Source organism: Littorina saxatilis, linkage group LG2 (assembly GCF_037325665.1).
Source record: "Littorina saxatilis isolate snail1 linkage group LG2, US_GU_Lsax_2.0, whole genome shotgun sequence".
NCBI lineage: Eukaryota > Metazoa > Mollusca > Gastropoda > Littorinimorpha > Littorinidae > Littorina > Littorina saxatilis.
The window spans coordinates 89,559,349-89,581,447 of record NC_090246.1 but is presented as its reverse complement, the minus strand read 5'-3'; the positions used below and the strand labels follow the sequence as shown (position 1 = coordinate 89,581,447).

At 41.3% G+C, this 22,099-nt stretch overlaps 1 protein-coding gene across 1 annotated transcript; it reads left to right on the top strand.

The window, feature by feature from the left end:
* The first annotated feature begins 15,683 nt into the window (after positions 1–15,683).
* Positions 15,684–22,099, top strand: LOC138960095 (growth factor receptor-bound protein 2-like). The gene is made up of 5 exons (XM_070331841.1): positions 15,684–15,767; positions 18,442–18,539; positions 18,988–19,113; positions 20,191–20,359; positions 20,890–22,099. The coding sequence occupies exons 1-5, from the start codon at positions 15,690–15,692 to the stop codon at positions 21,070–21,072; spliced, it is 654 nt and encodes a 217-aa protein (XP_070187942.1). The 5' UTR covers positions 15,684–15,689; the 3' UTR covers positions 21,073–22,099.

The following is a 22,099-nucleotide window of genomic DNA, read 5'->3' as shown; positions in this document are numbered from 1 at the left end:
TTTGATTAATTAATTTGTTGATAAAAAAAATTGGCCTCAAATTGAAAATTGCATCAATAGATTGATTGATTTATGTACTTAATCAAGAATACACAGCCATGCTGTGTTTGAAGTACAAATCTGATCAAAATTTAAAGAAAATCCCAGTGAATTCCAACGAAAAAAATACAAGATAAGCCAATAGTGGCCCCACAATCCAAAACAAAATGTCTGAATGCTTTTAGCAGTGCAAGACCAATTTCTGTAAGAGCTGTGATTCCCACCCTGTGTGTAAAACAGCCAGCGTGGTTACTGAATGACAAAGCTGAGGACTTACTGTGAATCAGAGTCAAAACCTTGACATCGTCTGCACAAACTGCCTTGGCTATCAGAGTGGCGCGCCCTTGTCCAATCTAAAAGTAGGCCCAAGTGCATGGATTTCATCAGCACTGAAACTTCTTCTCGTCAATGTTAGAACTGCGCTGTATTTGTTTTTCCTCTAATGGTGCAAGCCGGGCTGGAGGTCGAATGATTAGACAGCATTTAACAGTTTATCTTTTGCAAAAGTCCTCCAAGCCATAAGTGAATTCAGTGTAACTTTGATGTGGGCGTAAACGCGTGTAAATGTCACCGATGTCTTGAGTGCACATGCAACGCAGTGTCAAGGCTACCACTGATCGCGCTGACCCAGGTTATCTCCCTTCGTTAATCTTCTCTCCTTCTGTGAGAACACCGATAAACATGCAACAGAAGAACAACAACAACCCCCAAAACACACATACACACACACACACACACACACACACACACACACACACACACACACACACACGAACAAACAAACAAGGGGGGAAACGAAAAGAAAGAAATCAGTAGACCGGGAGAAAAAAACACTTTTAGAAGGAATACATTACTTGGCTCACTAATTAAACCTAAGGCGCATGTGCGTTGATAAGCCTGCTGCCGCCTTGTAAAAATGCCATCGGCATCTTGTCCATTTTTTTGGTGGACCGACGTTTACTATTCCGACCTTAGCCTTCGACAAATTGCAAAAATCTTACTTGGAATATAACATTTTAAACAAAAACCAATCATTTCTTGTTTCTAAGAAAATCGTCAACACATTTGTATTTCAACAGATTTAATTGCTACGACAGTTTTGCTCCTGAAATAATCGAAACTACGTACATCGATATCTAAAGATGTATAATCAATGATATAACAAAGTAGTCGATTCAGTGACTCAATTGACCTTAAACATTCCCTCTTGACATTACTATCAGTGAGTGTGCCCAGTCTGGTTCAAAAGCTGCCATAGTGTGGGAGTGATCAAAACAAGAAATTCCTACGAGGTAGGACAAACACCCCCGTCAAAGGGAAATAACCTTCTCAGTTGGTGGCAGTGACTGAGTGAGAATGGTTATTTCCCTTTGACCATGAAGATGTCCCTGTATAAGTCCTTGTATAATTTTAATCCACCAATAACTCCCTAACCGTGTGTTTGACTAGTCCCAATTTTTGTAAGGACCGTCTCAGGAATGTATAGAACCTGTTCACCAAGTTTGGTGACGATCGGTCCGTTCATTCTTGAGATCTATATGCGAACACAAACAAACAAACAAACAAACAAACAAACACATCGAGCGAAACCTATACACACCCCTATACCGGGGGTGTAATAAACGGAGCAGTGAACGACAAGAGAGCGGACAAAGAACGCACACCAACAACATAAAATATTTTTTTCCACCGACAGGTCGCAGAAGAAAAGTGTCAAAACGGACCGAGAACCAGATTAAAAATAGACTTTAAAGGTGGTCGTCTACATTTTTGCTTCATGTCACTATACTTACAGCCACGCCCAAACAAGTGCAGCAACAGTTTGACACTGGAGCGCTGTCCACGCTTTTTTTTAAACGGACGATGACGGGATTTGAGAGGAGGTTTGCGCTTGGCATTTTCCAAATAAGGATATCCTACTATGAGTACTGCGCTGGAATACTATGTACAATGAATTTTCAAACGGCTACACTGGCTTTGTCTTTCCTGATCGAAAGGGGGTGTATTGTTGATATTTGTAGATAATAGACTCTGCATTTTAATGGTCAAATGGCGATTTCGATATAAAAATGTAGACAAGAACCTTTAATATCATAAAAACTTTAAAAAATGTAGGCGACAGAACAATACTGTTAACATTTGTATTGAAAATATGGTCAAGCTAAAAAAAGAAAAATTCTAAAAAAAACATTTAAAAAAAAAAAGGAACAGTAGAGTACACACAAAACCGAAAGATAGGCAAAATGAAAAGAGACAGCGCATGATCGTCGTGAACCGATAATTCCAATGAGGACATGTCGAGACTTGGCGGACACAGTTTGAGATATATTTAGGTAATCGTCCCTATAGGCTTTATCAAAAAGTACGCTTGCACGAAACAAGATAATTGTGTTTGCATAACCTTCAGTGTTTTGTTCTGATAGTTAAATGTTAACCGGGTTACTCTCTCTCTCTCACACACACACACACACACACACACACACACACACACACACATACACGCGCGCGCGCGACCATATGTACGTCGACGGATGAAAGAGACTTTCTGTTTAGGATTTTTTTCCAAATCGTACTCAACAAGTTATGCAAATGGCCTTATGTGTTTGAATAATATCACAAGCTATCTTTAAAACATCAAAAATCACACATGCAAGACGATTTTGTCTGTTGGTCTGTAAGCTAAGATCTTTTTACGTAATCGTTTTAAAAGTTAGGCAGCTAATAAACTGAAAGAAGATGCGCATGCATTTCGTTCTCGTTGTTATGCAATGGTATCGGATTATTTTACCTGAAGAAAACACATTTGGTATTACAGAAAACTATAAATCCTACCTTATGTATCGTTCGAGTGTACACTTGGTATTACAGTAACTACTTTACTCGAAACGACATAAAACAGTTTTGTACAGGAATGTTAAAATGTTGTCGCTGGGCATTTAGAAATGAGAGGATGCAAACATAAATGATAAGGGTCTTTTTCAGTGCTGCCTTGTGTGTGTTGTTGTTGTTGTTGTTGTTGTTGTTGTTGTTGTTGTTGTTGTTGTTGTTTGTTGTTGTTGTTGTTGGTGGTGGTGGTGGTGGTGGTGGTGGTGAGATCATAGAATTACAATGAGTGTATAAATCGACCCAAAAGAAATCTTTAATACAAACTTAAACATTCACGGTTGACGTTGCTGCACACAGTTTCAAACGCAATAAACGCGTGATTAAACTTACGTCGCAGTTTTACTCCGTTCACAGAAAACACCGAAGCTATACGCAAACCGCAAGCACGCGTGGGCTGTTCTGACTACGGTCGTCGATGTTGTTGTTAATAGCCTACTACGACAACTGCACCAGTCTCGCCTCCCGCTACTAATGTTTTAGGAGAAGAAAATAGCTAAACACTTCCGATTTATATACTTACGTTACGTTGGTTCACAAAGCATTTTTCAGCAAATCGGACCACAGGCGGAAGGTATCGTCCACTGGACTACTACTATCACAGAAAGACTACAAGGTCTGTCACTCACCTTCGAGTCTTCTGTGTTCTTGGAGTCGCTTCCTGGGGAAACATATTGTTCAAGACGGTTTGCCTCTTCCTACAGTCTGTGTAAGGTCAAATAAATACAGTTGAATGCCCTGTCACGTAGTCTCAAACCAAAATTGGAAATCCATAGCATCATCATTATAATCATCCTCATCTCATTAATCATCCAAAAATTATAAATTTCCCTTACACAGTTATGCAGTTGAATGATTGTTTGAACTATTATGTGCCTTTAGTTTTCAGCTTCCGTCCGTTGCAGGTTGTTATTATCCATCATTTGGACGAATCTTCGTTCGCGAGCCGCTAATCCACTTGGGGACAAATCATGTATCCGCACCGAATATGCATACCAGCGCTCATTGGTCTAAAACAAAGATTGTGCAGCAAAGGGAAGCTACCGACGGGAAAATAATCATCGAATATCCTGTTATTAACCAATGAGCGCTGGTATGCATATTCGGTGCGGATACATTTTGTTGTTGTTGTTGTTGTTGTTGTTGTTGTTGTTGTTGTTGTTGTTGTTGTTGTTGTTGTTGTTGTTGTTGTTAATGGCTACCAAGGTATATTTATGGGCAAGAGTGCAATTTCTTGTAGTGGAATCATAGGTACAAGAATGAAGGTGTGGTGTCGACGCTGATAAAGATGACCCTAGATCCTGACCTCTGACCTCTGGCTTCCTGTTCTTTTATCTGACATCTTGAATCTTTTTTCTTTTTTGTTCAACAGTGCATCTAGAAACTATAGCCCACAAAGATTACTCAAGAACCGCGTTCAGAATTTGAATCATTATTGTAACGTCCAGCACTTATTTTAAGTATAACTGGTGTGTGGCGATATAATTACAAACCCTAGGCCAAACTGTGTAGCTTATGGGGCGATTTGAGAACAGTTTTTTTTGCCACGCGTATAACCCCAAAAATGTCAGGCATGGTGACTGTCATAATAAGAATCACTCCCCTGCCAGTTTCTAAAAATAGCCGTTCCAGTGTACTTTTAGGTAGATAAATGCACGGTCACAAACCCCGTTTTATATCAAATGAAAACAATCAATGAGAAGCTTGCAGAGCCATGCAAGGGAGTCTCACTAAGAGTGCAAGGTAAACACATTAAAGGGATATTATTGATCTGACCGTTTGGAGGGGAGGGGGAGTCTGGAGAATTTGGCGCATCTGAAGAATATGGGGAATCCACTGTACCTTAATCTAGACGCACACGGCACGATTTGTTCGAAAAAACAAGTATAGCAGGGGCGGATCAGTTCATTTTATGGGGGGGGTTTCCAAAAGTATATTGTGAAGATATGGGTGTGAAGGCGCGAAGCGCCGAGCCGACGGCGCAAAGCGCCGAGCCGACGGCGCAAAGCGCCTAGCTTGCTAGGGGGGTCCGGGGGCATGCCCCCCCGGAAAATTTTGTAAAAAAGGATGCAAAATGGTGCAATCTGGTGCATTTTGAGGATGATCATTACCAGTTTCAGGCAGCAGATTTTGTCACTGATTAATACCCCAAAAAAACACCATTTAAAAAAAAAATTTTTGGCTGGGGGGGGGTTTCCGGAAACCCCTGAAACCCCCCCCTCGTCCGCCCCTGTATAGTAACTGATTTAATCAAAGTGAGTGAATGCGCTTCAGGACGTTGCTTCTCTCCGGTGTTGAAAACAAAATGTAGTCGAGAAGATTCGCCTGGCGGCAAGATGTTATCCCCCTCTATGATGCGGCTGCCTAGAAACAAGCGTGACGTACACAAAAAAAGGAAGCGACTCGGTGGAAGTAACCCAGCATGCAGCACCCTGACAAAGAGTGGAAGTAACCCAGCATGCAGCACCCTGACAAAGAGTGGAAGTAACCCAGCATGCAGCACCCTGACAAAGAGTGGAAGTAACCCAGCATGCAGCACCCTGACAAAGAGTGGAAGTAACCCAGCATGCAGCACCCTGACAAAGAGTGGAAGTAACCCAGCATGCAGCACCCTGACAAAGAGTGGAAGTAACCCAGCATGCAGCACCCTGACAAAGAGTGGAAGTAACCCAGCATGCAGCACCCTGACAAAGAGTGGAAGTTACCCAGCATGCAGCACCCTGACAAAGAGTGCTCTTTCTCTGCCTGTTCTACGACATTTAATTCAGCTTTTAATATATAAAACACTTGGGGTTTTTTTCAAAGAAAAGGCAGTCCTTCTGCGCGGTAGCATTATTTGTAACGCAGAATCGTATGGTGTAACATTGGAAGTGATCTGAGTGTCTTTTTTCTTAGGTAGTATCCCTTTAACTCTGTGTGCAATCAAATCAAATCAATCTGATCGGAAGCATGCGCAGTGCCGTGGGAGAAAACCAGAAGGCGGGGGGAAGTTCTCACTGAGGAGACAATATTGACCACCATTACGTGCACGAGCATTACGTCAAGACACACAGACATCGTGAAGACAAGACGGAATGTGAGCGTGAGAGAAGCAGAACTCAACAGCAGACCCGGCCCTGGCACTAACATGAGCATGCATGTGTGTTGCCAGGGTGTGTTGATGTGAATTATAATGTTCCTATCTCACGCAAATGGTATTATATCCTACATACGTGAGAGAGTTCACCCACGTGATAAATAAACCACATCTTCACAAGTGCGTATATCATGTAAATGACTGAGGTCATTAGGAGTCAAACTATAACCCGACACATGCACCACCTGACGGAGACTTTACAAGGTGAAGCGGAATAGTAATAATACGTTGTTGTTGTTGATGGTGGTGGTGGTGGTGGTGGTGTTGATAGTGGTGGGGGTGTTGTTGTTGTTGGCGCGACCCTTTATTTAATGTCTGTGTACGTATTTCTGTTGTTAACAAATTCAGTACCTGTGCAGGTATACTACTAGTGGAGGGGGAGATGCAGAAAAAGGACACACAGTTCACAGATTGTCTTGAGTAGTTGAAATTTAAAATAGACTAATTCCGGAAATAATAGGTTAGCTACGGGCTGTGGGAGAGTTTCGCCCCTTCCAAACAGCGAGGCAAACACACGTGGCCACTGATCAGACTCGGGAGGAACGCGATGCTGGCGCCAGAGAACAGTGAGCGGCTCCGACTAAGTATAGTTTTAAACGAAAAGGCATCATATCAACGGTTCTGCACCATTTTGGTTGGGATCGACCGTGTTCCAGAGCAACTAACAGATATCGACTGATCCCAACCGGAACATAGTCGATCCCAACCAAAATGGTGCGGAACAGTTCCCCACCGCGTGTAGGCTATATCGAGCGTTGTCGATGGGCAATCGTTTGCGTCGACTGTTGCACGCTATATATGCAAACGATTGTGTATATACTACCCCCCCCCCCCCCCCCCCCCCCAATGCTCCTGCCACCGTTTTTCGACAAGCTCCTCCCATCCTATCTTCCTACGTTACGCTGAATAACCACAAGTTGATAGGCCTACATAATGTGATTCAACATTCCTTGGTGTTGATGACTGAGATATGGCCACGGGAATACAGATCCACACAAAAAGAAGAAATGAGAAAAGAAGAAACTTTCTGTCAATAATTCGCAAAAGGTCACCGCTCCATTAACACACTCACGAGAGTTCAAACGAATATATATTAAAATGTGACATTGAGCGTGGGGCTCCTTTCGGGTATTAATGTGAGGGTTTTTTCTCTTGATTTGTGAACATGTACGTGTACAGATATCAAACTGCGAAAGCTGAAAACAAGTCATTTTAACAGAACATAGTGCTAATCATTTTAAAGAATTTTTTTCTTGAGTTGAATATAAAAGTTGCCTCTATTTTATTAGTTAAAGAATTTTTTAAAAAGTCCTCCACCTGCTCTTTGGCCTATATCAGAGGATCTGAAATGAGCTGTACGTGCACAGACCCCTCGTGTGTGTGAATGAACGTAGCTGTCAAAAATTACTTTGGCGCGGGATCAGTACCTTGAAAACGTAAGGACTGAGCCAGACGGGCGTTATCAGGCTGTCTCGATTTCTTATCGGGCGCTTTCATCGTGCGACCCTTGTGGACTACAGTTGTTTGTTTGTTTGTTTGTTTGTTTTATTGTTTGTTTGTTTGTTTGTTTGTTTGGTTTCGTGTGTTCGTTCGTTCTTTCGTCAGTTCGTTCTTTCGTTCGTTATTTCGTTCGTTCGTTCGTTTGTTTGTTTGTTTGTTTAATCGTGTGTTTGCATTGTGCGGCTTGCTTGCTTTCATGTTGGTTTGTCATGTTTCTATGTTCGTTATTTTGGGAGTAGCCTGTATGATGGGGTGGGGGGTCTTTGGTTGGTTGTCTTTGAATGTTGTCCGTTCGTTTATTCGTTCGATCTTTGTTTGTCTGTTTGTTGAACGAGTGAGAAATAATGTTAGTATGACTTCCGTGCAGCATACTGTCTATAGAAGTATTACCTCCATGGCCAGACAGTTAAATCTGAACTGAAAGAAGTCACATTTGCAATATGCCTTGTGTCCTAAGGTTGCACAAATCTAACCTGTTAGCAAGCAGAACCTCATTCCATCAAACGTCTGAGTCGGGGCTTTTGTGGACGCTTACTGTCATGTCAGAGTGAGATTATGAAGGTTGCTACCAATCACAGGCACGCTACAGAGGTTTGGTCTGGGAGAACTTCACGACTGGAGGTCTTTCGGATCGGATGTATCTGTGGTGGATCTGCACAGTGGACAGTGGGAATATTCTTGTCGTCATCTTTTCGTATTGTTATATGTTTATTTCTTCGTGCTTTGTGTTTATTTGTTTGTCTCTGTGTTAACGTGCGTGCCCGTGTGTGTGTGTGTGTGTGTGTGTGTGTGTGTGTGTGTGTGTGTCGTGTGTGTGTGTGTCAGTGTGTGAGTGTGTGTGTGTGTGTGTGTGTGTGTGTGTGTGTGTGTGTGTGTGTGTGTGTGTGTGTGAACGCGTGCGTGCATGTATGAATGTATGTGAGTTTGCGTGTTTGTGTTGAGTGGTTGATATGGTTCTGTTTTAGTATGCGTGTTTTTGATTGGGTTATTTTTTATTTTTTTTTGGGGGGGGGGGTTGTTGTTGGGTTTGTTTGTTTTTTTGTTTCTTTTTTTTTTGGGGGGGGGGGGGTGTATGTGGTTTTTTTGGGGGGAGGGAGTCATAGGGAAAAAAGGAAGGGAGATTTTCCTCCCAAACCAGTATCACGTGCCTGTGGTCAGACCGTCTACAGCGCTTACCGTGCTTACTGTCTGTGTTGATACAGGGGAGGAGAGTGGCAGGCCTGAAATAACCCCAACAATCACAACAGAAAGAGAAATCAATGTCACTAGACAGAGTGAATCCTGTCCATGTTATCTCTTTAGTCATCGTAGGAATACTGTACCAACAAAGAAAATGAGGAAGGTCTATTTTTTTATTTTTTTTATTATCAATTGCGGAGTCTCTGTTCCCGTTGAGTCGTATCGGCTGATAAGCCAACAAACCTGCAAATCAGGAAGTCAATTATCAAGTCAGTATTTACTGCGAATCAGACGAGGCGGATCAAATAACTGATTACAAGTTATTTGGCAAAACTGTCATGTCAACAGTATAAGTCTTATTTAAACGTAATCTTTTTTTCTGAGGACATAATTGTATCTTTAAAAACAAGAGGCGAAGCCTTCAAGGCTCACGTAAGAAATCGACAAACAGTAACACAAACTCAATCACTCCGTCACACACACACACACAGTACACACACACCCACACACAAACACACAAACACACACACACGTACGTACACACACACGCACACACACACACAAACAAACACACACACACACACACACACTGTCACACACACACACACAGAAAGAGCATAGGTGAAACTGTGCAAGAAAGCGAGACACTAGATCTAGATCTGTCTGTCTGCATGTAGCCTACTTACATGCCACATGGACACGACTGCCAAATAGTCTCGGCCCGCTCAAAATAACGATCACCAAGACTTTCAGTAATTCCATCGCGTGACGTCTAACCCTCGTACGTCATAATGTGACGTCAATGTAATATGACGTCTTCAAATGTTAAAGTTTCTACCACAGACATACATACATACATACATACATACGCACGCACGCACGCACGCACAGACAGACAAAAGTTAGCATCGCATAGGCTACACTTCGTGAGCCAAAAAGTAACATTTTATAAAAATGACACTGTGAAAACAATAATTTCCATCCCGCTTGGCGATATTTAGACTACGTTACTGTCGAGTTAGCGGTGTGTGAAAACAAGCAGTAACCCACCCCCCACCCCCCCCCCCCCCCCCCCCGCACACACACACACACACACACACACACACTGAAAATTCTACATGTGTTTACTACATGCAAAGCATCACTCTATTGTGGTTCCGTTCCCGCCTCGGGTGCATTTGAATTTCACGCATTTGAAAAATGTTTTCGTCTTCCCGCATTTGATTTTCCCGCATTTGGTGGTTTGAATTTCACGCATGTGAGCTTTTGAAAGTCACGCATGTGAGCTTTTGAAAATCACGCATGTAGTGTATGCGTTGGGGTGTGTGTATATGAGATCGAGTTGCTCGTGACCGATGATTGTGCTCATTTGAGTAAATCGGGTCCTTGAAGTCGAGACTTGTTTTCAATCGCGCTGGACATCCACGTATCGAACAACGCCATGTCTTTGATTTCTTGGTTTCACGGTCCTTGACGTAGGGCCTATAAACTCCCACGGCTGAGAATTGCCGGATTTCCCCTGTTGGTTGTTGTTATCGTGATGCTCGTCTCTTGCTGTGCCATGGCGAAATGAGCCGTGTAGTTGAACTGAATTGTGAGTTGTGAGCGAACCGTCGTGACGTATAAACTCCCACGGATTTCCCATGTATTCGTGTCTTGCTGAATTGTGATTTGTATTCACGCGTCTATACACGGGACTCACTCACGAACACACCGATGCAGGGGGGATACGTGCATGCGTGTGCATGCGTGTGCGTGAAATTCAAATGACAAGTAAGGAGAGATTTTAACTGGAAACCTGCGTGAAATTCATGTGTTAAGAAATGCGAGAAATTCATAGCGTGAAATTCAAAAGTGCGTGAAATTCAGTTGCACCGCCCGCCTCATCTTACTTCTTTTCCGTCGAATCTTCAGTCATTTTATTGTTATTTGTTGAGAGAAAAGACGAATCAAATCAACTCAAATCAAACAAATAACTTGTATTTAAATGTTTTGATCTACCAAACCTATTTCTGTCAGGCACACTGTGGTAAACACACACAGAATTGGATCAAACAAATGTTCAAATTTAAATCCCAGTTTAAAGGCACAGTAAGCCTCCCGTAAACCATCACAGATACGGTCAGGCTTTTACACACAGTACAAACACCATTTCATTTAAACACTCACCAATTGAGAACATCCTAGGTGCCCTCCGTAAAGAGCGAACAATTTTCAAAGAATTTATTTTTGCGTGGTTTATCTTACCCCTGAGCCATCGTGAACCCGTGTGATCCAGTTTTCCCTTTTCACAATGCAGTCGTCATAGTTAGTCATTTGAATGCGACTCGACGTGAGCTTATCTACAATAGCACGTTTTTTTTATGCACGAAACAACGGCTGTGGTTCACAAGAACTCTAGCGATGGCTTTTGACTGTTGAGAGGAACGGCGATTTGCACTGATAAACCGGCCGTCGTCTGCTACGACCCTTGCGTGACCCTGCTTCCGGGCTTTTCTTTTTTTAAACTTTCACAACTTCGAATTGTTCTGATCTTGTCTTGATGAAAAACGAATTCTTTTATGATTAAAGAATGTTTGTGTAACAAGCTGTCAATTTATTATTTAGATTTTAAAAGTTAGGTCTAGCGCAAAAACGAGGCGCCGTTGTTGTTAACGGAACAAGTCTACGAAAATAAATTCTTGGAAAATGTCTCACGCTCGACAAAAAGCAGCCAGGATGTTCCCGTTCGGTGAGCGTTCAAATGGAAGTATGCTTGTACTGTATTTAGACGCTCGGGGAGCTCTGTGATGGTTTACGGGAGGCTTACTCTGCCTTTAACTGCACCAGCCGCTCGAACTTGAAAGAATAGTGTGCAGCTTGAAGGGAGACAATTTGCACAAGCTGGCGTACTTCAAAGTTTCCACGAGTTACGTGCCTTGACAGGTGCTACCGCAACACTCGTAAAACAGAACAATGTCATCCAGTTTCACTATGTTGCAGTGGTGAGCATGCAGTGAGAAAATCAGACAAGAAGCAACTAGCCACAGGAAAAAGTGAACGAATACGTTGTAGCAGAAAACAGGAAAAGAAGCTTGAAGCGGCAGCTTTAACAACATACAATGATGTTGTACACACAAAAATGACTCGGAATGACGTCAGAAGTAAATAACGGATTAAGTTCGTAGACAGCAGACGTCATTAGACAAGCAAACAACATTTATGCAAAACGTCGGTTGGCGATCCTGTCTAAGTATATCTATGGTTGCAGTCACTGTTGGATCTGGGTACAGCCTGTACGTGCTATCTAAAACATACTTCGGCTTTGTAAATTGTCTTGTTATATTTAGTCAAGTTTTGACTAAATATTTTAACATCGAGGGGGAATCGAAACGAGGGTCGTGGTGTATGTGCGTGTGTCTGTGTGTCTGTGTGTCTGTGTGTCTGTGTGTGTGTGTGTGTGTGTGTGTGTAGAGCGATTCAGACTAAACTACTGGACCGATCTTTATGAAATTTGACATGAGAGTTCCTGGGTATGAAATCCCCGAACGTTTTTTTCATTTTTTTGATAAATGTCTTTGATGACGTCACATCCGGCTTTTCGTGAAAGTTGAGGCGGCACTGTCACGCCCTCATTTTTCAACCAAATTGGTTGAAATTTTGGTCAAGTAATCTTCGACGAAGCCCGGACTTCGGTATTGCATTTCAGCTTGGTGGCTTAAAAATTAATTAATGACTTTGGTCATTAAAAATCTGAAAATTGTAAAAAAAAAAAAAAATTTATAAAACGATCCAAATTTACGTTCATCTTATTCTCCATCATTTGCTGATTCCAAAAACATATAAATATGTTATATTCGGATTAAAAACAAGCTCTGAAAATTAAATATATAAAAATTATTATCAAAATTAAATTGTCCAAATCAATTTAAAAACACTTTCATCTTATTCCTTGTCGGTTCCTGATTCCAAAAACATATAGATATGATATATTTGGATTAAAAACACGCTCAGAAAGTTAAAACAAAGAGAGGTACAGAAAAGCGTGCTATCCTTCTTAGCGCAACTACTACCCCGCTCTTCTTGTCAATTTAACTGCCTTTGCCATGAGCGGTGGACTGACGATGCTACGAGTATACGGTCTTGCTGAAAAATGGCATTGCGTTCAGTTTCATTCTGTGAGTTCGACAGCTACTTGACTAAATATTGTATTTTCGCCTTACGCGACTTGTTGTTTCTTTAACAAACATTTTTCTATCAAATAATATGAAGTTCATTTAAGTGCAGTATTCACTCTCCCGGTAAGGGTTGATTGGAAAAAAACGTGTTTCAAACCGACTCCTCTTATCTCATCGCGGGCTTATTTCAGTTTTTGCAGAACCAAGAATAGCTTGCTAGGGGGGTCCGGGGGCATGCTCCCCCGGAAAATTTTGGAAAAAAAAGGATGCAAAATGGTGCAATCTGAGGATGATCATTACCAGTTTCAGGCAGCCCCCTTTTTTATATTTAGTCAAGTTTTGACTAAATATTTTAACATCGAGGGGGAATCGAAACGAGGGTCGTGGTGTATGTGCGTGTGTCTGTCTGTCTGTGTGTGTGTGTGTGTGTGTGTAGAGCGATTCAGACTAAACTACTGGACCGATCTTTATGAAATTTGACATGAGAGTTCCTGGGTATGAAATCCCCGAACGTTTTTTTCATTTTTTTGATAAATGTCTTTGATGACGTCATATCCGGCTTTTCGTGAAAGTTGAGGCGGCACTGTCACGCCCTCATTTTTCAACCAAATTGGTTGAAATTTTGGTCAAGTACTCTTCGACAAAGCCCGGGGTTCGGTATTGCATTTCAGCTTGGTGGCTTAAAAATTAATTAATGACTTTGGTCATTAAAAATCTGAAAATTGTAAAAAAAAATAAAAATTTATAAAACGATCCAAATTTACGTTTATCTTATTCTCCATCATTTGCTGATTCCAAAAACATATAAATATGTTATATTCGGATTAAAAACAAGCTCTGAAAATTAAATATATAAAAATTATTATCAAATGTTTTTTTTCGAAATCAATTTAAAAACACTTTCATCTTATTCCTTGTCGGTTCCTGATTCCAAAAATATATAGATATGATATGTTTGGATTAAAAACACGCTCAGAAAGTTAAAACGAAGAGAGGTACAGAAAAACGTGCTATGCAGCATAGCGTAACCACTACCCCGCTCTTCTTGTCAATTTCACTGCCTATGCCGTGAGCGGTGGACCACGAGTATAGTTACGGTCTTGCTGCGTTGCATTGCGTTCACTTTCATTCTGTGAGTTCGACAGCTACTTGACTAAATATAGTATTTTCGCCTTACGCGACTTGTTATATTTAGTCAAGTTTTGACTAAATATTTTAACATCGAGGGGGAATCGAAACGAGGGTATGGTGTATGTGCGTGTGTGTGTGTGTGTGTGTAGAGCGATTCAGACTAAACTACTGGACCGATCTTTATGAAATTTGACATGAGAGTTCCTGGGTATGAAATCCCCGAACGTTTTTTTCATTTTTTTGATAAATGTCTTTGATGACGTCATATCGGGCTTTTCGTGAAAGTTGAGGCGGCACTGTCACGCCCTCATTTTTCAACCAAATTGGTTGAAATTTTGGTCAAGTAATCTTCGACGAAGCCCGGGGTTCGGTATTGCATTTCAGCTTGGTGGCTTAAAAATTAATTAATGACTTTGGTCATTAAAAATCTGAAAATTGTAAAAAAAAAAAAAAAATTTATAAAACGATCCAAATTTACGTTTATCTTATTCTCCATCATTTGCTGATTCCAAAAACATATAAATATGATTATGTTATATTCGGATTAAAAACAAGCTCTGAAAATTAAATATATAAAAATTATTATCAAAATTAAATTGTCCAAATCAATTTAAAAACACTTTCATCTTATTCCTTGTCGGTTCCTGATTCCAAAAACATATAGATATGATATGTTTGGATTAAAAACACACTCAGAAAGTTAAAACAAAGAGAGGTACAGAAAAGCGTGCTATCCTTCTTAGCGCAACTACTACCCCGCTCTTCTTGTCAATTTCACTGCCTATGCCGTGAGCGGTGGACTACGAGTATACGGTCTTGCTGCGTTGCATTGCGTTCAGTTTCATTCTGTGAGTTCGACAGCTACTTGACTAAATATTGTATTTTCGCCTTACGCGACTTGTTTTGTTTTGTTTTGTGTTTGGTCAGTTTGGGATCAGAAATCCCCAACAACAACAACCCAAAAAAACACACAAAAATATATTTATTTTTTTTTTTGGCTGGAGGGGGGAGGGGGTCCGGAAACCCCAGAACACCCCCCCCCCCCCCCCTCGTCCGCCCCTGTCATGTATCACAGGAGGGGAGGGGGGGGTGGATACTGATTTCGATTTGTTTTATGAAGGTGGTTGCATGCCGTGACTACATGACGGTTTTTGTTTTCGTGCCGCATGCATGCAAAGGCGGGGGGAGGGGGAGGAGGGACTATAGCGGTTTGAGAATAACGAGTAGCATATGAACACGGGGAATATCGGGACCAAAAAATGGATACGCGACGCTTACATGGTATCCAACCGAAATCAATTGATCAGCTGTGCACTAAATAAAGTCAAGTGTGATGTTCTGAAGCCGGTATCCGGTGCATGACTGACACACCTCGTAGTTCCTGGCTGAGTAGCTCTGCTTGTATGTTATGAATGTGCATCGCGCAATATCTTTTCGCACCATACCAGACATTTAGGTCCGCGGAAAAAAAATAGTTTCGTGACTAAGTGTTCCATATTTGTAATTAGTCTACTCTATTTTCTTCAAATAGGTTATAATCACCTTCATCAACTGTCTTTGATTACTCAACTTTATAGTAAATGTGACAAGTGGCTGAATCTTTTGGAAGGTGTGCGAGCGCGTAGTAATACGCGCATTTTTAGCAAGTCGAAGAAACTTTCAAGATGGAGGCGATTGCTAAGCACGACTTTCAAGCGACGGCTGAAGACGAGCTTAGTTTCAAGAAAGGAAGTATACTTAAGGTAGGTCGTTATAATGGTCATTTCAAATTCAATCTGTCCAATCACTGTTTTAGTTCTTCCGTATAGGGATTGATATCACAAACTGGAACACATCTTCAGGCGAGTACTTTCGTCTGAGACTGTGTGGACATGTCAACCTGTTCGTGTTTTTATTCTCTCAGTCTATCTTTTCTTCACACTTCCTGGTCTTTCCTGCGTCAGCTTGATTTACTGTTTTTATTTAACGGTACATGTGGGTGTGGTTTTAATTCTGTATCATGTTACGCTGCTCAGGCTGTGGATCGATGTAAATAATCGTATGTTTATGAGGTCACAAGACGGTTTTCCCCCGTGCTTCTGCACTGTCTCTTGTCTGCTACAGACTAGAGTAACCCATACTATGGTCACGCAGTCTTTGTTTACACCATATCTGTCTGGAATCATATTGTAAGATTATGATCGGAAACGTATGTGTTGTCGATTAATGTCAGTTGTGTAAAATAAAGATGGTTCTCGAGGCAATGAGCTAACTTGAAGCCAACTGTTAAGATTAAAGCTCCAGCCACATTACAGTACTAGTTTATTTTTGCAGTTGATACCTTGGATGTATACACTCACTTGATGGTGTCTTCTATATCAGCATAGATGACTCCAGCTTATTTTGGACTCAGTTTTTGCTGCTTGGTACTGTACTCTTTAGTTTAGGCTAGTCATTGTTAGTGTTGACGTCAGTGTTGGTTTCCCAATCCCAATAGACCTTTTCGGTATCTGAGCAGATCTCGCGAGACACGTTCTTTGTTATGCGTTGAACGTCGCGAGAACTTCGAACCTCGGCTTTTGCAGCTCGCGCGAGATCGCTGTACCACATGCTTTGCTCTGCTCTGAAGTTTGCGAGAGCTTACGAGAGCTTGGAATACCGATAGGGTCTATTCATATACCCATGTTCACTGTTCACATGAAGTTGGGGGGGGGAGGGAGTACCCTAAACTAGTTATTATTGGTAACCGAGGTCTGTTATTTGCGTCACAATTCATGCATGCCCGTTGAAGGAGGGCAGACTAGCAGGGAGTGACTGTAGTTTTAGTGTTACCATACGCTGTCAGTGTCAGAAACATTGTCTACACCCATTGTGTATACCTGGTGCACACCTGGTAACTACCTCTTTTCTGAATTGCTGATGCAATAAGTACCTTTGCACTCCAGACCTCCAAGTACCCAAACAACAGACCTCGGCACTAGTATAAGTTGTAAAGTATGTCTTTTTTTTTACTTTCACTTTTCACCACAAATTAGCTTCTTTTGCCCAGTGTTGTTCTTAGCCTAAGAGGACAACAGGTCAGTTGAACCTGGGTTGAAAATATGTATAGGTCGAAATGTCCTTGCTTTTTTTCCCACTTTATGGGATGAATAATGGTCAGAAGACCTCCTGGTCGTATGTCACAACTGTCCAGGTCAGTGTGTCACTGTCAGATCAAAATAAGTATGCGTCAGTGACAGAAGGCCTGGGAACAACACTGCTTGCCATAAGAAAATGACAAATGTCATGGTTTACCCACTCTCACTCACTGACTCAGTCTGTCTCTGTCATCCAGGGAAGCTTGGATTGGATTCTTGGATGATCTAAAACAAGTTTCTTGAAGTTGAAACTTGAACATTTTTCCTTATTCATTATTTATAAGTGCTTTACTGATAATGCTAGGCCAATTAAAATCTTGTAAGGAAATCCATTTCTTGCAAGCCGTCTTGCAGTGACATTTAATACCCCCCGTGGGTTAGGGGGAAGAATTTACCCGATGCTCCCCAGCATGTCGTAAGAGGCGACTAACGGATTCTGTTTCTCTTTTTACCCTTGTTAAGTGTTTCTTGTATAGAATATAGTCAATTTTTGTAAAGATTTTAGTCAAGCAGTATGTAAGAAATGTTAAGTCCTTTGTACTGGAAACTTGCATTCTCCCAGTAAGGTAATACATTGTACTACGTTGCAAGCCCCTGGAGCAAATTTTTGATTAGTGCTTTTGTGAACAAGAAACAATTGACAAGTGGCTCTATCCCATCTCCCCCCTTTCCCCGTCGCGATATAACCTTCGTGGTTGAAAACGACGTTAAACACCAAATAAAGAAAGAAAGTGACATTTAATGATAGTAAACTACTCTGAACTATCACTCTCAGTCATAATAAAATTTCAAAGTATCACTTGTAATTTCCAGTTTGCATCTTGCAGTTGCAGTTTCTGGCAGTGAACATGGTCTCTTTTTTTCAGATGTTAAGAAATAAGTGTATAAAGCAATAATGGCAGTGTCTCAAATTTTCTAAATTCTAATTCTTATCTATTCTTATCATAGAAACAACTCTGAATTTTGGGAAGAAACTTAGAAAGCTAAGCAATATTCAAGCAAGACTGTCCACATGAAAAAGTCAGTAGGGCTTATTCTGCTTTTAACTCCACGCAGAATTATTTGTACATGCATATATAATTGTAAAATAATCAGACACTGAGACGCTGTGTTTATGCTGAACACGAATTTGCAACAACAAAAAATCTGTGACATGCCAGCTGTGCTTTTTGATAACAATTAACATTGATTGATAATACAGAAGGGCTTCATCGTGTTTTATTAATGATAACAGAACAGAATGACAGCACACACTGACACATGATCAAGTTGAATTGGCAGGTTGGTGTTTGTTTTTCAGATACTGAGTAAAGAAGACGACAAAAACTGGTACAGAGCAGAGCAAGATGGGAGAGAAGGCTATGTACCAAACAATTACATCAACATGAAAAGTCACCCGTAAGTAACTACTGTAATGGTAATACTAATACTGAATGTTTCTTAACTTTTTGAAGCATTTTTCTGTAGACTGTTTGTTCCTGATTTAAGTAACCTTAACCAGACTGCTTTGCAGATCAGCATTTTGTTACCATATATGTTGAAAATTTTCACGAGAAATATAATATATAGCGCCGCATGGTTATAGCGAATGAGCAGACTGAAAGTTATTGCACCTTGCAGTTGTTCTCAACCTCAAAGAAAACGTGAAGAATTGTCACAAGTACATTACGATTTATTAGCATTAAGTTCAGCAAACAGTCGTTCATACATGTAGACAATGGTTCTTTGTTACAGTATTTTGAAACAGTTTGGAGATCAGGTATGTGGAATGCATCATTGAGAAAACTCATTTCTTTGTCTATAGTTAATTCACATGAATTATAATGGTTGATATTCGTGTGTGCAGGTGGTATGTAGGGAATATAACACGTAGTCGAGCAGAACAGATGCTGATGCAGGGCACATACCCAGATGGAACATTCATGGTGAGGCGGAGCGAGAGTGCACCTGGCGAATTCTCCATCACAGTCAAGTAAGTATATGGACCAAGAAGTATTAGCATGTGTGCAAATGCAATAAAACATTGATCAGTTGATAAAACCCATTCAAGCTCAACATGCGTCGTTGACTATTCCCAAGCAAAAGACCAAAGTTGTACCATAATTGTACAAATCTGGGACTGGGTGGCCGAGTGGTAACGCACTTGCGCTCGGAATCGAGAGGTTGCGTGTTCGACCCTGGGTCAGGCCGCTATTTTCTCCCCCCTTTCCTAACCTAGGTGGTGGGTTCAAGTGCTAGTCTTTCGGATGAGACGAAAAACCGAGGTCCCTTCGTGTACACTACATTGGGATGTGCACGTTAAAGATCCCACGATTGACAAAAGGGTCTTTCCTGGCAAAATTGTATAGGCATAGATAAAAATTGTCCACCAAATACCCGTGTGACTTGGAATAACAGGCCGTAAAAAGTAAATATTCGCCGTAATGGCTTGAGATTTACTGGCCGATGTGAATGCGTGATGTATTGTGTAAAAAATTCCATCTCACACGGCAGAAATTAATATGTAAATCGCCGTGAGCTCTTGTGAGAAGGGGCGATTAATAAATGTCCATTATTATTATTATTATTATTATTATTATCTGCAGGGCTTTGTTCTTTCTCTGTTTTGGTCTAATAATATTGTCTTGTGTGTGTTTGTTTCAAGATTTCTTTTTGGCGTAATGTAGAGTTTGTGTTGAAACATCGCAGAAATTCAAGTGTCGGTAGTCCTGCTTTACAGTATTTAAACTGAGAGTGTGTGAGAATAAAACAGTGCCCCATTTTCAGTGTATGGAATGTACAGGGCTTGGACTTTTCTGCAAATTTTGGGGATTTTAGATTATTTAGAAATTATAATAAACAACAAACTTATGAATGTGCTCAGATTGTACCATTTTAAATGTGTATTTCAACGTTTTCCAGAACTCCTGGAAATTCAGGGATCTTTTACATTTTCTCAATGGCAGCCCTGAAAGTAAAATTTGAAAATTGGTAGGACTAGGAGTTTTGGATTTGCTTGTTTGTGGTTTTCAAGAGAATGACGTGTCTAAGTAAAGTGTTGTTGGGACAGGTACGGTGATGGTGTACAACACTTCAAAGTACTACGGGACGGAGCGGGCAAATACTTCTTGTGGGTGGCAAAGTTCAACTCTCTAAACGAGCTGGTCGACTATCATCGCACATCGTCAGTGTCTCGAACGCACACCATCCTCTTCAGAGACATGCCTGTACAGAACTCTGTAAGTTTCTTGATTTTGTAGTGTGCAGCACAAGCCATTGTCTGTTGGACGTGTGGTTTGAGCATTATGTATCAGCATTAGATTTAACAAAATCCCAGCATTAGATTTAACAAAATCCATCCAAGTCTCCAGGCAGTGGGACTGATATCCCAATTAGTGTACGTGCCTGTAGGTGGAGACCAAAAGGCAATGCTTCATGGTCAGGTGCTTGTCAGAGCACACTGTCTGCATAGCTTTTCTAGGTGCACATTGCAACTATTTTTCTGGCAGAATAGCTGGTGCATGGCTTTTCCACTCCCTCTGTGTGGCACACACAAAATGGTGATGAATTTGTTAACCGAGAAACTTGAATAGCAGTGTGACATATGTATGCTTCATTTTTGGATAGAAAATTAACTTGGTATAATTGTTTCATAGTGATGAGAATGTTAAGACAGATAAAATCGCAGCTGTGTTCGGTGTCTTTTAAATCATTTCTAATGGACCTGTTGCCAAGTACTGCAGCACTAACAGTTGTGTTTTTCTTTCAGTACGTGGAAGCCAAGTTTGACTTTGAGCCTCAAGATTCAGACGAGCTGGGATTCAGGCGGAAGGATCGTATCAAAGTGTTGGAGCAGTCGAACGACAACTGGTGGAAAGGAGAGTTGAATGGGAGAATCGGTGTGTTTCCGGCAACATACGTAGAACCCATCGAGGAGCCCGATGGTCACTGATAGGGCAGTGTGCGCGAAGACAAACAGAGAATCAAAGAACAACAGTGATATTCTGTGCAGACAGACCGGCGCACATACACTGACACAACACAAACACAAACAACATAGGTGTGATGGTTATATTGTGAACAGTCCTATCATCTGAGGCTGGTTTGTCATGCGTACATTGTGGGATTCGTCGCCGCATCTTGTGATCAGCATAAAAAGATAACTACTCTGGAGTGACGACAGAAAGGGCCGGGTGAGAGGGGGGGGATAAGGGGAACATCAGCTGATTAGCTGTGCTGTGTGTGTGAAAGATTGGCAAGCGTGTGAACGTGATCGCACAGTGCTTGGTTGACTACATCAGCAGAGCTGAGTGAGGCTGTTGGAACAACGCTGCATGCGCACAGCGGTGTGGTGCGGGATCCTTTCTGCCGCTGGGAATAACAGGTGGTGGTGTCCGTACTGACTGACAGACAGTGCCTAGTTCACTTCTTTTCTCTATTGCTGGCTGCACACAATAATGGGTCTGCATGGTGATGTGTGTTTGGTTGTACAACTTGCACGATATGTATTACTTCTAGCATGATGGTTATCTAGACCTTATTTCTTTACCAAGACTGAAATCAGGGCCTGTGTCGGTTCCAGTGGAACATCCTTGGCCTTGTTAGTAGGTTGTTTCAAGATCACGGAAGTTTAAACCAATCGAATACAGAATTTTAGGTCTCTTCAAGAGGTCTTTTCCATTCAGCTGGTTCAGAATGGAAAGAATATATTCTATCATGATTTTGTGAACTTTACATCGTGCGTGATTGATTTTTTTAGAAATGGTATTCTTCAATTTGTTGTTGATTTTTACACACTGTGTGGATATTATAGTAGCGCTCTTTATCTACAATGTTGCTTTTATCAATTGACTCTGAGCAGAAAGAACAGATAGAGACCGAAGCCAGATTCCTGCCATTGGAAGGGTGGGGAGGTGTCTTTATTTTTATTTTGCAGCATCAGTTATTGTGTGAAAGTCAGTCCAGTCGGGGGGGGGGGG